This window comes from Mustelus asterias, chromosome 18 (assembly GCF_964213995.1).
Source record: "Mustelus asterias chromosome 18, sMusAst1.hap1.1, whole genome shotgun sequence".
Lineage (NCBI taxonomy): Eukaryota > Metazoa > Chordata > Chondrichthyes > Carcharhiniformes > Triakidae > Mustelus > Mustelus asterias.
Window position 1 is genome coordinate 2928097 of NC_135818.1, and position 15226 is coordinate 2943322.

The window sequence follows — 15226 nt, forward strand, 5'->3', positions numbered from 1 at the left end:
CTTCTCTACCTGCTGTCAAAGTAGTTGGTGTGAATCTACCATCTCATGAGCACTACACTTTGTTGTGGGGTCTGCACAGGCCTTTACCATAGAATCATGGAATTCTTACAGTGCAGAAGAGGCCATTCGGCCCATCGAGTCTGCACCGATTCTCTGACAAGAGTATCTTACCCAGGCCCCCGCCCTATCCCCCGTAACCTCGCATATTTACCATGGCTAATCCACCTACCCTACAAATCTTTGGACACTAAGGGGCAATTTACCATGGCGAATCCAAATGACCTGCACATCTTTGGAGTTTACTCGGGACTTACCGAGTCAGATTAGTGTTGGTGCTGAGTCAAAATTGCTTCATGTTGACTAAAACTGAAGTGCAAAGCGGGGAATGATACGATATGGCTATATTTTGAGTTGTTTCCCTTCACACAAAATGATTGCAGCCTGAATTCAAATCTCTCCCTGGAGCCAATTGGAATAGAAACCCTGGAATCATTTGGAGATTTAAATGCTATCTGAGAATTCAACATTTGGTGGTGACACTAAAGTTAAAGTGTAAATAGACTCCATCATATGTCTCTGACGTTGTCACCTCCATGAATTGTCAACTCCTCCCAATACCACCTTCATTTAGACACTGCTCAGAAGTTGCAAGTTCCAGTCTTATTTTATTTATAGATCAATAAATATTATTGTCACAAATAAATTGCACATGTGTAAACAAACTGTACAATGAAAATAGTTTTGAAACTATTTTGTATTTCCCGATGGCCCATTGATTCAAAGTAACCAGAGGCACAATCTTATCAACCTGAGTTCAAAGTAAGTTAAAATCATGATGTTTAGAAGCATTTGCGATGGACGATGGATGGACCTGCTTCATCGTACTCCTGTTTGCTGATCCACATCTGCTGGAAGGTGGAGAGCGAGGCCAGAATAGAGCCTCCGATCCAGACGGAATATTTACGCTCAGGTGGAGCAATGATCTGAAGCATGAAGAAAGGTCATTAGCACCGGGTATGCCCTGAAGTAATTCTACCTGAAAACTGTCCTCACCAATAGCAGTGCAGGAAAATTTTTTAAACCTTAAATTATACGTTAATAGTATTTTCCAAATGAACAAAGCATTATCAAAATTAGTTAGATTAAATTAATATCTGCTGTAAGAACAGATGTTAAAAGCAAATTACTGTGGATGCTGAAATCTGAAACCAAAAGAGAAAATGCTGGAAAATCTCAGCGGGTCTGGCAGCATCTGTAAGGGGAGAAAAGAGCTGACGTTTCGAGTCCAGATGACCCTTTGTCAAAGCTTTGTCAAAGTTTGAGCTTTGACAAAGGGTCATCTGGACTCGAAGCGTCAGCTCTTTTCTCTCCTTACAGATGCTGCCAGGCCTGCTGAGATTTTCCAGCATTTTCTCTTTTGGTAAGAACAGATGATCTTTTACAATTATTTATAGTACTAGCAGACAGCCCAATAGTTAAGTTTGTTAAGTTTATTTTATTAGTCACAAGTAGGCTTACATTAACACTGCAATGAAGCTACTGTGAAAATCCCCTAGCTGTCACACTCCGATACCTGTTCGGGTACACTGAGGGAGAATTTATCATGGCCAATGCACCTAATCAGCGCATCTTTCAGACTGTGGAAGGAAACCGGAGCACCCGGAGGAAACCCACACAGAAACGGGGAGAACATGTAGACTCCGCACAGACTGTCACCTAAGCCGGGAATCGAACCCGGGTCCCTGGCACTGTGAGGTAGAAGTGCTAACCACTATGCCACCGCGCCGCCCCAATTTTGCATGTAACATTTTTGGAATTGCACTAAAATTCAATTCCAATCATTTTATGACAGTTTTCAATGTGTTACCTTGATCTTCATGGTACTTGGGGCCAGGGCAGTGATCTCCTTTTGCATACGGTCAGCAATACCAGGGTACATGGTGGTGCCACCAGACAGGACATTATTGGCATACAGATCCTTACGGATGTCAATATCACACTTCATGATGCTGTTGTATGTAGTTTCATGAATGCCAGCAGACTCCATGCCTGTTTTAAGAATGGACCAAGTCGTACAATTATTATGAATGAAAACTGTTGAGTGGGCAAGATGAAAATGATGCCATACAACTTGGAGAGAAAACAACAGCTCACACCTGTTCAGATTTAATGTGCATCAAGTCAAAATAAGTCATATGTTGCCAGATGGCCACCAGCCAATTGAAACCCGACCTCCAATAAACACCCATTAGCTCCTGTTCCACCATAGATTGTTATTACAGGCTTACATACAATGCATGTTAGCATATATTAGCAATATATTACATATATTGGGGGTTGTTCTGGCTCAGTTGGTCCGTGATACAAAGCGATGCCAACAGCATGGGTTCAATTCCCCTTCCAGCTGAGGTTATTCATGAAGGCCCTGCCTTCTCAACCTTGCTCCTCGCCTGAGGTGTGGTGACCCTCAGGTTAAATCACTACCAGTCAGCTCTTCCCCTCAAAGTGGAGACAGCAATCTCTGGTCATCTGGGACCATCTTTTTTCTTTACATATATTTCCTCCAAGTTCTTATTCATTAGAGAGGTTTGACTGGAATGATTGAAGGTGTTTTGAGCATTGGGTATATGTTGTTAGTTGTATATTAATTGCACTGAATTGGTTTTTAGGGGTGAGCTTTAACTCAGGATTTACTTAGTCTCCTATAAATAGTAACAAACTGGAATTGGAGTTTGAGCTTAGGAAGAGTGTGTTTATAATGTGCATCTCTGAATAAATTGCATCTAAAAGTATGTAAATATTGGCTCCTGTTTTATCCTTCGCAACCAGGCTTTCTGGAGAATAACATTTATCCTTCATAGTGTCCATCAAAGTCACACAAAAATTCATCAAGTGGTGTACACAGTCTGAATAAACCTGAACACTTACCAATGAAAGACGGCTGGAAGAGGGTCTCAGGACAACGGAAACGCTCGTTACCAATGGTGATGACCTGACCATCAGGCAACTCATAGCTCTTTTCCAGGGAGGATGAAGAGGCTGCAGTGGCCATTTCATTCTCAAAGTCCAGGGCGACATAACACAGCTTCTCCTTAATGTCACGGACAATCTCACGCTCAGCTGTGGACAGACATGGAAATCATTGAGACACCCTTGTTGGATTTCAGAATATAGATAATATGATGGCCTGAGTATACTAGTAGCTGCATACCAGTTGTCACGAAGGAATAGCCGCGTTCAGTAAGAATCTTCATGAGGTAGTCAGTGAGATCCCTGCCAGCTAGATCCAGGCGCATGATGGCATGAGGAAGAGCATAACCCTCATAGATTGGAACATTATGAGTAACGCCATCTCCAGAGTCCAGGACAATACCTAGAGTAACAGAATGTAAATTCAATAATGGACATCATGAACTGCCAATCTCCAATCAGATGTCCAAAAGCTCATTCTCCCCACCTTCACATCACGCATTCCTCATTTCTAAGGCAGGTCAATTCTATATTTCAGTATCTCCAGCAATGTAACACGAAATTAAGGAGTTGTATAATCAGTATGGGTGAATTACTGATAAGGCTTACCAACGTCTTCTAATGAAAGTAATATATGGCAACATTTCGGATGATATTTTAAACACTCTGTGAAATCAATAGTTCTCAAATTCGACAGTTTACTAGATTTTACATTTCACAGCAAGTCCAATAATTTTAGGGGACCATCCGAAGCAACTGTCACATCAGTAAACATCATCGTTTGGGACTTCTGTGCTTACCTGTGGTGCGACCAGAGGCATACAGGGAAAGGACAGCCTGGATAGCGACGTACATGGCTGGGACGTTGAAAGTCTCAAACATAATTTGGGTCATTTTCTCACGGTTAGCCTTGGGATTAAGAGGAGCCTCAGTAAGAAGTGTGGGGTGTTCTTCAGGTGCCACACGGAGTTCATTGTAGAAGGTGTGGTGCCAGATCTTCTCCATGTCATCCCAGTTGGTGATGATACCATGTTCGATGGGATATTTCAGGGTCAAGATACCTCTTTTGCTCTGGGCCTCATCACCTACATAGGAATCCTTCTGGCCCATACCTACCATGACACCCTATGATATCATAGAAAGACATATTAACTGCTTGAACATTAACCAGCTCTCTATCTTCATACTGTTCAATCTATAATATAAGATGATAATGAATAAATTATCTTTACAGACCAACAGCATAAGTATTTAGTCAAGGCATGATGGCACAGTGGTTAGCACTGCTGCCTCACAGCTCCAGGGACCCGGGTTCGATTCTGGCCTTGGGTGACTGTGGAGTTTGCACATTCTCCCCTGTGTGGGTTTCCTCCGGGTGCTCCGGTTTCTTCCCACAGTCCAAAGATGCACAGGTAAGGTAGATTAACTATGCTAAATTACCCCTTGGTGTCTCAGGATATGTAGGTTAGATGGATTAGCCACTGGAAAATGTATGGGGTTACGGGATAGGGTGGGGGAGAGGGCCTGGGTAAGATACTCTGTCAGAGAGTCGGTGCAGACTCGATGGGCCGAATGGCTTCTTCTGCACTGTAGGGATTCTAAGAATTTAAAGAGCAAATTTTGCAACTTGAGTAAACATTTTAAGAGTAGAACTCCAGAGACTCTTGGACAAAGGGAGTTTGAATGTCTGGAGTTTGGAAAGCTTACAAAATTTGCAAGAAAATTATCCTGGGGAGTTTCACTAAGAGAGGCTATCTACTCATAATGCCCTCTAGTGGAGGGTGAAGGAATGTTGAGTGTTGGGTACCTGGTGGCGTGGGCGGCCAACGATGGAGGGAAAGACGGCTCGGGGGGCATCATCACCAGCGAATCCAGCCTTCACTAGCCCGGAGCCATTGTCACACACTAAAGCGGTGGTTTCCTCGTCGTCACACATGGTGATTTGGAATCTACAAACAGAAGGAGTTATGATGAAACGGTCATCATAGACATCACCAAAGGACTGTACTGCAGGACAGGTGGAATACACCTGGATCAAGTATAGGCTTCAAAGCAACAGTGCTATAGTTGGTGATGTATAAAATAGCTTTTGATATGAAAACTTCCTATTTTACTGACATTTAGCCATTGGACTGGTTTAACTGCAACACCATTTTCATAGCACCACAAGACATAGGGGCAGAAGTAGGCCATTTGGCCCATCGAGCCTGCTCCACCACTCAATGAAATCATGTGATAATCCTCAACTCCACTTGCCTACCTTATCCCCATAAACCTTGATCCCCTGACTGATTAAAAATCTGTCCATCTCAGCCTTGAATATGCCTAATGACCCAGCCCCTAAAGCCCTCTGTGGTAACGAATTCCACACATTCACTACCATCTGAGCGAGAAAATTCCTCTTCATCTCTGGTTTCAATGGGCAACCCCCTTACTGAGATTATGCCCTCTGGTCCTAAATTCTCCCACAAGGGGAAACAATCTCTCAGCATCTACCCTGTCAAGCCCCCTGAGAATCCTATGAATCTCAATAAGGTTGTCTCTCATTCTTCTAAACTCCAATGAGTACAGGTCCAAACTATTCAACCTCTCCTCATAAGAAAATCCCTCCGTATCCGGGAACAATCTAGTGAACTTTCTCTCGACTGCCCCCAATGGCAGTATATCTTTCCTTAGATAAGGGGACCAAAACTGTCCACAGTATTCCAGCTGTGGTCTAAATAGTGCCTGTACAGGTTAAGCAAGACCTGCCTACATTTATTTCCTTTGAAATAAAGGTCATCATTCCATTTGCCTCTCCTATTAGCTGCTGAACTTACATACTAGCTTTTAGTGATTTACATTGAACTTACAATCAGCTTTTAGTGATTTATGCACGAGGACCCCCAAATCTCCCTGTGCTGCAGCTTTCTGCAGTCTTTCTCCATTTAAACAATATTCAACTCCTTTATTCTTCCTACCAAAGTGCAGAACTTCACATTTACCTACATTATATTCCATCTGCCAAATTTTTGCCCACTCACTTAACCTGTCTATATCCCTCTTTAGGTGTCACCTTTACCAGTTGTCTTCCCAACTATCTTTGTACCACCCTCATCAGGTGGTTAAAGTAAATAACGCTATATATTTTAAAGTTTACATTGACACTTGGATTGTAATTATATCTGAATTACTTCCATAAAGGCTTGTTTGGGTTGCATCTATCTATCTACTTGCTGAGTGCAGAGGAAGCCAGGTAAAGTATGAAACTCAATTAAGTTGGGCTTCAATACTTCAGTTGTGTTAACTTTTTTACAAGTTAATTGTGCGGTTCTAAAACAAAATGCAAATCCCACTCATAAAATAATGATCCCCGGTTCAACACGATTTAAATTCCCTTTTGCCCGGCCTGCTAATTCAGCCAGTAAATTTTCTTCTGTTAGGCTCGATCCACTTATAGTTTCTTTACGAAGAATACTTTTCAATCTTTGTTTCGTGAAGACTATTCAACCTCTCCTCATAAGAAAATCCCTCCGTATCCGGGATCAATCTAGTGAACTTGAAGAGTCCACATCTTTTTTTGATTTTAGGTGTCCAGATCACCAACAACCTGTCCTGGTCCCCCCATGCCGACACTATAGTTAAGAAAGCCCACCAACGCCTCTACTTTCTCAGAAGACTAAGGAAATTTGGCATGTCCGCTACGACTCTCACCAACTTTTACAGAGGCACCATAGAAAGCATTCTTTCTGGTTGTATCACAGCTTGGTATGGTTCTGCTCTGCCCGAGACCGCAAGGAACTACAAAAGGTCATGAATGTAGCCCAATCCATCACGCAAACCAGCCTCCCATCCATTGACTCTGTCTACACTTCCCGCTGCCTCAGCAAAGCAGCCAGCGTAATTAAGGACGCCACGCACCCCAGACATTCTCTCTTCCACCTTCTTCCGTCGGGAAAAAGATACAAAAGTCTGAGATCACCGTGCTGCCTTCAGAATTTTGAATTGACCTACCTTGCATTAAGTCGATCTTTCTTTACACCTTAGCTATGATGTAACACTACATTTTGCACTCTTGCCTTTCCTTCTCTATGAATGGTATGCTTTGTCAGTATAGCGCGCAAGAAACAATACTTTTCACTGTATGTTAATACATGTGACAATAATAAATCAAATCAGATCAAATCTGATTAAGTAACAGCAAAGCTTGGGGCAGGGGAAACAAGCAATTGAGAGATTCTGTTTCTAAAACTGTTCAAATTATATTTGTTGAAAATTAATTGAGTTTTGTTTTATTTTCCTTCTTTATTGGGTCAGGTTTGCTGAACAGCCTCCAAATATCCAAGAATTGAACCTGCAATGAAATTAAAGACCACATTTTTCACTCTAAAATTCCATTTAAACTAGTTTGTTTAAAAATCACGCGGGTTGTATAAGTTTGAAAAATTTTGGAATTGGGGACTCTCTACTCTCCTGTACCACCCTCCTGGTTTGAATAGGCTTTAGGGTAACTTACCAGAGTAGAACCTTCAATCACCCGTTCCTCTGCAATGCTGGGTCGGAGATTAAGTGTGAGGCAGAGAAGAATTTATATTCCCTGATGCGTTGCTGAGACAGAGGGCCCCCAGAGGGAGAGCCCGAGACCTTAACCATATTTGGTCGCCTTCACGCCACTGAGTCTCAGGGAAACCATTAATGGAGACAGCGGCTGCAGGGAGGGACGGCAGGCTGAGTGTGTGTACAGTCCCAGCAATTCCAAACTTAGCCCATGTAAGGACAGAGTGCCTTCCGCAGCCTGCAGAGCTGCAGCGGTCCACACAGAAACATCAAAGGCATGGCCAAATAGGGAATTGCAACTAAAAAACATCCGTAAATGCCGAAAGGTGGGGATGCAAGGGGCAAGATCACAGCGTGGGCCGCCAGAAGCCAGCTTCCTGAATTACTCTGGGACTTGCACTAGCGCCGCTCAGGGTTCCCACTGACTTACATGGTATTTCCAAATCGGATATTCATCTGAATGGGGCAAATACAAACATTCATCCAGATAGTGTTCGCTTCAGGGTGACTCAGTAATTCAAGTAACTTCCAAATCCTGATTTGGAGCATTCATTCCAGCAGATAATAAATTGCACCAGTCATTGTAGTCATTACCAGGTATGTAAATATGCCATGTGAATATAGTGTGTACAAACATTGTATATTTATATGTGTGTACATTTATAACACATGTCTATATATACATTATACATGTATGTACACATATAATGTGCGTACACATAATATGTATGCACATATATGCATTCACGTAGATTTACATAATACACGTATGAACATATATTTGGTTGTACATATATAACATATGCACGCGTGTAATATATGCATGCACATATATAATACATGTATGCCCATATGCATAATACGTGTATGTACATATATAACACATGTATGCACATATACACAATACACGTATGCACATATATAATACATGCACACATATATACTACCTACGCACATATAATAGATGTGTGCACCTATACAATGCATATGTACATACATATAGAATACATGTGTGTGCACACATGTATAATACACCACTTATGGAGGAGTGATCTTTATTTAAACCATCCTGCATTGATTTACAGTGTGGTGTTCACTTATTAACCCAGTAAGCTGAGGCTATCGAGAATATCACAAAGAAACCACGAACAGCCTCTGAAACAATGCAGGAGTTTGCATCAGGCATAATAAAAATCATGTCACCACTTTAATAAGATGTGCAGTGGACATCTTTATAACATTGCACAGTTATTTGCCACTCTGAAGATTAGAGTGTGGCATTTCTTTCTCTGAAGTGCCTTCTTTGAGACTGGGCGGGGGGGAGGCGGGGGGGATGGAGGTCTCCGCTCTGATACGCCTTAAAGCTACAGCCCTGATGCCTGAACTGCTTAGTAACTAAAAATAGGAAAACATAAGAGGAATTTCCGAGGTTATGGGATCCCGCATCACAGAGGGAAGGCTCCGAGAGGACTGAGGATCCCAGATTGGTTTCACTGAGGCAACCTTCCTTCACGGAATTGCCAGAGGGATCCATGGAATTGTTGGTATCAGCTGAGTCTGCCTTTAACAAATAACATTAAAGTGGGAGCAATTTGCGTAATTATATTTCCATTCCTACCTCACTGTTATAGATTGAGAAATATCAAGCTATGTACAGTAACAGGGAAACGTGAAGTCCAACAGGCTTTATCTCCTCAAGATTGATTTGGTTTCTGGACAGAACAAATATTCCTGTCTGGATTTTTCCTCCTCCTTAAAACAGAAATAATCTGGTTGAGTAATTGATGGGATTGTCAGACTTGAGGACTGTGTGAGTGCCAATGGTACACACAGCGGGACATTTGCACCTTGTGTCCACTCGCAGAGCGCAGTTCTCTTGGTAAAAAGCATTGGAGCCACTTAGTTTATTTATGAGTGTCACAAGTAGGCTTACATTAACACTGCGGAATGGGAGATATTAGAGTTCTTTCAAAATGTTTCAGGACTTTTAGGTTGTCTTAAAAAAAAAATTTCAGTTCAAATGTCAGGGATCACTAGGTTTTAACAGAATGTAAAAGTTATATGCTGTGGATGATAGGTTAACTGAATCACTGTTGTGTTGGTTCAGCTGTTGCACAGACAGCCTTACAGTAAGGTTGCTATTTGTGTGATAAAGCCTCCATGGAATGCAAGGAATAATTTGGACTTCATGCCCCACCCCTGCAGTTCGCTACAAAGATTAACAAGAAACATAGAAATGGTGTCCTCATTTGCCTTGGGAACCATTCCTTACATCTTATATGCGGCACAGTGGCACAGTGGTTAACACTGCTGCCTCACAGCACCAGGGACCTGGGTTCAATTCCCTTGGGTCACTGTCTGTGTGGAGTTTGCACATTCTCCCTGTGCCTGCATGGATTTCCTCCGGGTGCTCCGGTTTCTTCCCACAGTCCAAAGGTATGCGGGTTAGGTTGATTGGCCATGCTAAAATTGCTCCTTAGTGTCGGGGGGATTAGCAGGATAAATACATGTGGTTATGGTGATAGGGCCTGGGTGGGATTCTTGTTGGTGCAGGCTCAATGGGCCAAATGGTCTCCTTCTATACTATAAAGATTCTATGATCTGCACTATTCCACAGACTCTCTGTAATGTCCTGCTCTGGAACTGACTGGAACTGAACAACCAAAAATGCTCCTGGGAGCAACTGTATCTTTCCCATGACCCAATCAGATAGAAGAATTATTAATGAGCAGTGTAATCACTTGAATCAGGAAGTGTCAGTTTGAATATTTCATTCAAATTGAATTCACTATTTGGTTACAGAAAGTAAAATAAAGTGACGGAAAGAAAAATTGGATTAAAAGAGAAACAGGAAAATTTTAAAAAATTATTCACAACTGAACTTGCTGGATAAACTCAGCCTGTCAGGCAGCATCTGTGGTGAGAGAAACAGAGTTAGCGTTTGGTTATTTCTCAATAACTTGGTAGAGAATCTTTGGAATTTTCTACTCCAGAGGGCAGTGGGAGTTCAGTCATTGAGAATGCTCAAGACAGAAATTGATAGATTTCTGGATACGGACGATATCACGGGAAATGGGGGTAGTGGGGTAAAATGGCGTGGAGGTGGATGATCAGCCATGATCTGTTGGAATTGGGGGAACAGGTTCAATGGGGAAATTGGCCCATTCCTGTTCCTATTTCCTATGTTCCTATATAATTAAGACATTTATAAAAATCAATTTTCAGGGGCAGAGAGATTGGGTGGCAGCAATTTAGATTTACCATGCCAGGGGTATTTAGACCGGAATGGCCAAGCATATTTAGTTAATATCTATGAACATTTTCATGTCTTTGAATGTATTTGAATTGGGAGCCAGATGGCAGGATGCTGTTTTTAGGAAGAGCTTTTGGAGGAGTAACACACCTGGCCCAACATCTCCAGGCTGGGTCCCTTGCCTTTAGACACATTCTTTAAAATGCTTGCATAGTTTTTGCAGAAATTAACATAATGTGGCAGTTTCCAAAGTATATACTTGCCAAAGTCACATTGTGGCCAATTTTGGGTTCTTGTGGATTTAACAGCAGAGCTTGGTTTTATCCAGCATGATCATTTCACACTAACAATATTGATTCTCATTTTCTAATAAAGGATCTTCCGTCTATCGTAGGTGCAAAGATTGTTAATTTTCAGAGAAAGCTCCAATCTGTGCCAATCCTGTGGCAAGACCTGGACATCAGGCTTAGGCTGATAAGTGGCAAGCAATATGAGCGCCACACAAGCGTCAGTCAATGACCTTCTTCCTTCAAAGTATGTAAAAGATATTGGGCGGGATTTTGTGGCTTTGCTCAACCCGAGATCGGAAAATCCTGCCCAAGGTCAACGGACATTCCTATTAACCGCCCCTCACCTTCTCCGATTCCCGTGGCAGGCAGGGCAGTAGAATTCCGGCAATTGTCACCCATCCCTGACGATTAACATCCTGGAGGTGACCATTAACCATAAACTGAACTGGATCAGTGGCATAAATATTGTGGTTTACAAGAATGTAAGAGGTTGGTATTCCATGGTGAGTGGCTCACTTCCTGACTCCCCAAAGCTTCTTTATTACCCACATGACATAAGTGAGAAGTGTGATGGAATACTCTCCACTTGCCAGGATGGGTGTGGCTGCAACAATGTCCCAAATGTTCAACACAGGGCCAACCAGTCTGTTTAATCAGCATCTCATTCAGTGGCATAAATATTCTTTCCCTCCTCCACCACTGCACCGGGCCTGCAGTGTGATATCTACAGGATGCACAGTCGCAATTCGCCAAGGTTTTTCAGAAACACTTTCAAATCCATGACTTACACTAGTTAGATTGACAATGACCGCAAGTGCCTGGAAACACAACGACCTCTAAGCTCTGTTACAATGCACACCCCTTCCAGAAATGGGCATTTATCGCCATTCCTTCATTATTGAAGGGTGAAAATCCCAGAATTCCCTACCTAAGAGCATTGTGGGAGAAGTTCACAATGTGGTCTGCAGCGACTCAAGGAAAAGACTCACCTCTGCTTTCTCAAGGGCAGTTAATGCCAGCCTAGCTAGAGACACTCACATCTCAAGAGTAAATATTAAAAGTGATCACTAGGATGGTATTTGTCATTAAAATTTTGTTTTTCCAGTTTAATCCGCAATGTTACAAACCACTTTCTAAGTAACTGTACAAACAGTTGCGATTCAATTTTAGCCTTGAAACAGTATCATCCTCATTTGAGACCCAAGTCTTGGAGCAGACGAACGCCAGCTGTTGTGAGCACCTGTTGTTGCCCAGCCTGGATCAGCAGTGAAACAGAGACAATTCTGTTAGAAAGCATTTGGTGCAGTTGCTGAACAGTTTATCCACAATGTCTTGCAAGTCACAGCTGAAGAAAAAGCTTCAACTTAGTACAGAAGAAAGTACTGATACTGCTGATTGTGTTTGGAATTGCAAAACTATCTTATTGCATCATTTCCTAATGACATAGCACAGAATTACTTGCAACAGAATGCTGTCAGATTTCTAACCCTGGAACCGACCTGTCATTAAATCCATGACCTGTACCCTCTTGGTAATCAAATTAAGTCGATAGTTTTTATTGAGCTGAATTATAGAATGGTCAGAGTACAGAGGGAGGCCATTTGACCCATCGGGTCAATGTCAGGTCTCCACAAGGGCAACTCAACTAGTCCTACCCCCCACCAGTGGTCTGCCAGACAGCCTCCAATCGCTGCCAAGGCATGAAGGAGGCCAGCACCATGTTGACAGAGGGTATCCTGTGGAGTTTTCCCCTCCCTGCATCCCTGCTCCATCTCCCTATCTTGCACAGGCCCAGAGTCACTGCCACCGTTGCCCCCATAGCTGTTGCTGCCTTTGTGTACCCAGTAAGAAGTCTCACAACACCAGCTTAAAGTCCGACAGGTTTATTTGGAATCATGAGCTTTCAGAGTGCTGCTCCTTCATCAGGTGAGTGGAGCTTTGTGTACCCAGGTCACCGACTCCCCTGCCATCCCTGCGAGGATGCGACCACACTTTCTGGCAAATGCAGGGAAGTGGCACAGTGGTTAGCAACTGCTTCCTCACAGCGCCAGGGACCCAGGTTCAATTCCGGCCTCGGGTCACTGTCTGTGTGGAGTTTGCACATTCTCCCCGTGTCTGCGTGGGTTTCCTCTGGGTGCTTCAGTTTCCTCCCACAGTCCAAAGACGTACAGGTTAGGTTGATTGGCCATGGTAAATTACCTCTTAGTGTCAGGGGGATTAATAGGGTAAATATGTGGGGTTACAGGAATAGGGCATGGGTGGGATTGTGGTCGGTGCAGACTCGATGGGCCAAGCGGCCTCCTTCTGCACTGTAGGATTCTATGGATTCTATAACTTCCAAAGTCACTTCAGAGTGCTTCCTGACATTGCTTTAGAAAACATTCTGAAAATGTAAGTTACTGGCAATCAGTGTACCTGGCCCTTTAAAAGTATTGCTGCTCGATAATGTTGCCTCTTATTGCACCGGGAGGGAGGGCCCTTTAAGATAAGGCACAGTCATGCATGTGTGCATCTTACAAGGAGCCCGGCTTGTGCATGGCAGATTTGTATCCTGCACTCTGCATTTCCAAAAGCTGTGTGATTGGGCACCCATACAGCTTAGGGGAAGTATTACTGAAGGGCCCACCTGCTGCTTCACTCTGTGTCCACCAGGAGTAAACACTGCAAACAACCCGAACTGTCTACACTTGGAACCCTGGTGCCACATCAGTTGGGCTGCGTGATGTCAGGCTGGCACTAATTCGGCTGCACACAGGGGCACACCTTTGCGCATTCCATTTCCTTGAAGAATGCCACACGGGTGCACAGGCAGCAGCACAGACTGTTCCTGAGAAAGCTGGGTAAGCTCCCTTCGCAGTGCCATGTTTATCAAGTCTGAGCTATTCTCAGTTTGGGAAGCATTGGCGGTTCCCCTCAACTCAAGGATGATATCCTCCTCCCCTGGATTTCAGTGTGACTGAGCTGATTGATACTCAATGCCCGGATCTGTGGGTATGTGGGACATAACATCCTGCTAAGTAGTGCAATTTGGAGGGCAGGATGTGCTTCACTCTCTTTCCTTCTCTGCCGTCACTCTGCCTCATTATTAAGGGTGTGGACTTCAAATGTGAGGCAGTTTAGAATCATAGGCTCATAGAATCCCTGCAGTGCAGAAGGAGGCCATTCGGCCCATCGAGTCTGCACTGACCACAATCCCATCACTATAACCCCACATATTTACCCTGCTAATCCCCCTGACACTAGGGTCAATTTAGCATGGCCAATCAACCTAACCCGCACATCTTTGGACTGTTGGAGGAAACCGGAGCACCCGGAGGAAACCCACGCAGACACGGGGAGAAAGTGCAAATCCCACACAGACAGTGACCCGAGGCCGGAATTGAACCCGGGTCCCTGGCGCTGTGAGGCAGCAGTGCTAACCACTGTGCCACTGTGTGGTTTGATGGATGAGTTGGCGCCATTTTGAATGACTGTCAACAGGCCCCTCCCCGTGCTACAAGGGGAGCGTCTAAGTATCTATGAAGCGTTTCCTTTGTGCTCCCTGGAAAGTTGGCCGTTTAAAATTTGGAAAAACAGGGCCTTGGGGGAGGGGGGAGATAGTTTTCTGTCACCCAGACACAGTAGGCAGGATTTTATGGACTCGCTCGAGCGAGACTGGAAATTCTCACCTGAGGTCAATGGAGATTTCCGTTGTTGGGCCCTCGCCCGCTCTGATTCTGTGGCAGGCACGATGATAGAGTTCCAGCCAGTGTCTAGTCCAGCGAGGGTGATTTTGCAGGAGCTTTTGCTGAATTCTTGTGATTCTGGCTTCAGGAAGGACACCAGCATCTGTGTGAAGGTTCTCCCATTGCATTCAAAGTTGCACTGGAGACATTGCTGATGGAATTTCTCAAGGCTTTCTGTGTGCCATTGGTACACAACCCAGGTCTCAGTGCAGTACAGCAGTGTGGTGGTGACAACTGTTCTGTACACTGGGACTTTGGTTGACTTAAGGATATCTTTGCTGTCAAACACTCACTGCTGAAGTTTGTAGAGGGCTAAATTGGAACAGCTGACCCAGTGTTGGATCTCCTCGTTAATGGTGGCCTTTTGGGAGAGGTGACTGTCAAGGTATGGGAAACACTCAATATATTCCAGAGTCACTCCTTCAACGTATCTCGGAGGTGGAATACTTGGC

At 43.7% G+C, this 15226-nt stretch overlaps 1 protein-coding gene across 1 annotated transcript; it reads right to left on the reverse strand.

Moving 5' to 3' along the window:
- Positions 1-641: 641 nt before the first annotated feature.
- On the reverse strand, positions 642-7703 carry LOC144506909 (actin, alpha cardiac muscle 1). The gene is made up of 7 exons (XM_078233264.1): positions 7466-7703; positions 4778-4919; positions 3771-4095; positions 3212-3373; positions 2929-3120; positions 1868-2049; positions 642-983 (listed from the first exon to the last, which is right to left on the reverse strand). Exons 2-7 carry the CDS (start codon positions 4904-4906, stop codon positions 840-842), a joined length of 1134 nt encoding a protein of 377 aa, XP_078089390.1. The 5' UTR covers positions 4907-4919; positions 7466-7703; the 3' UTR covers positions 642-839.
- Positions 7704-15226: the final 7523 nt, after the last annotated feature.

Bases quoted from the DNA above. Each gene is read 5' to 3' on its own strand.
- LOC144506909 (XM_078233264.1), bottom strand. From the start codon at position 4,906: ATGTGTGACGACGAGGAAACCACCGCTTTAGTGTGTGACAATGGCTCC. The intron at 3,121-3,211 runs GTATGCAGCTAC...GTCTGTCCACAG, and splicing joins CTATTCCTTCGTGACAACTG to CTGAGCGTGAGATTGTCCGT. The intron at 984-1,867 runs GTAACACATTGA...TTCATGCTTCAG, and splicing joins CAAGTACCATGAAGATCAAG to ATCATTGCTCCACCTGAGCG.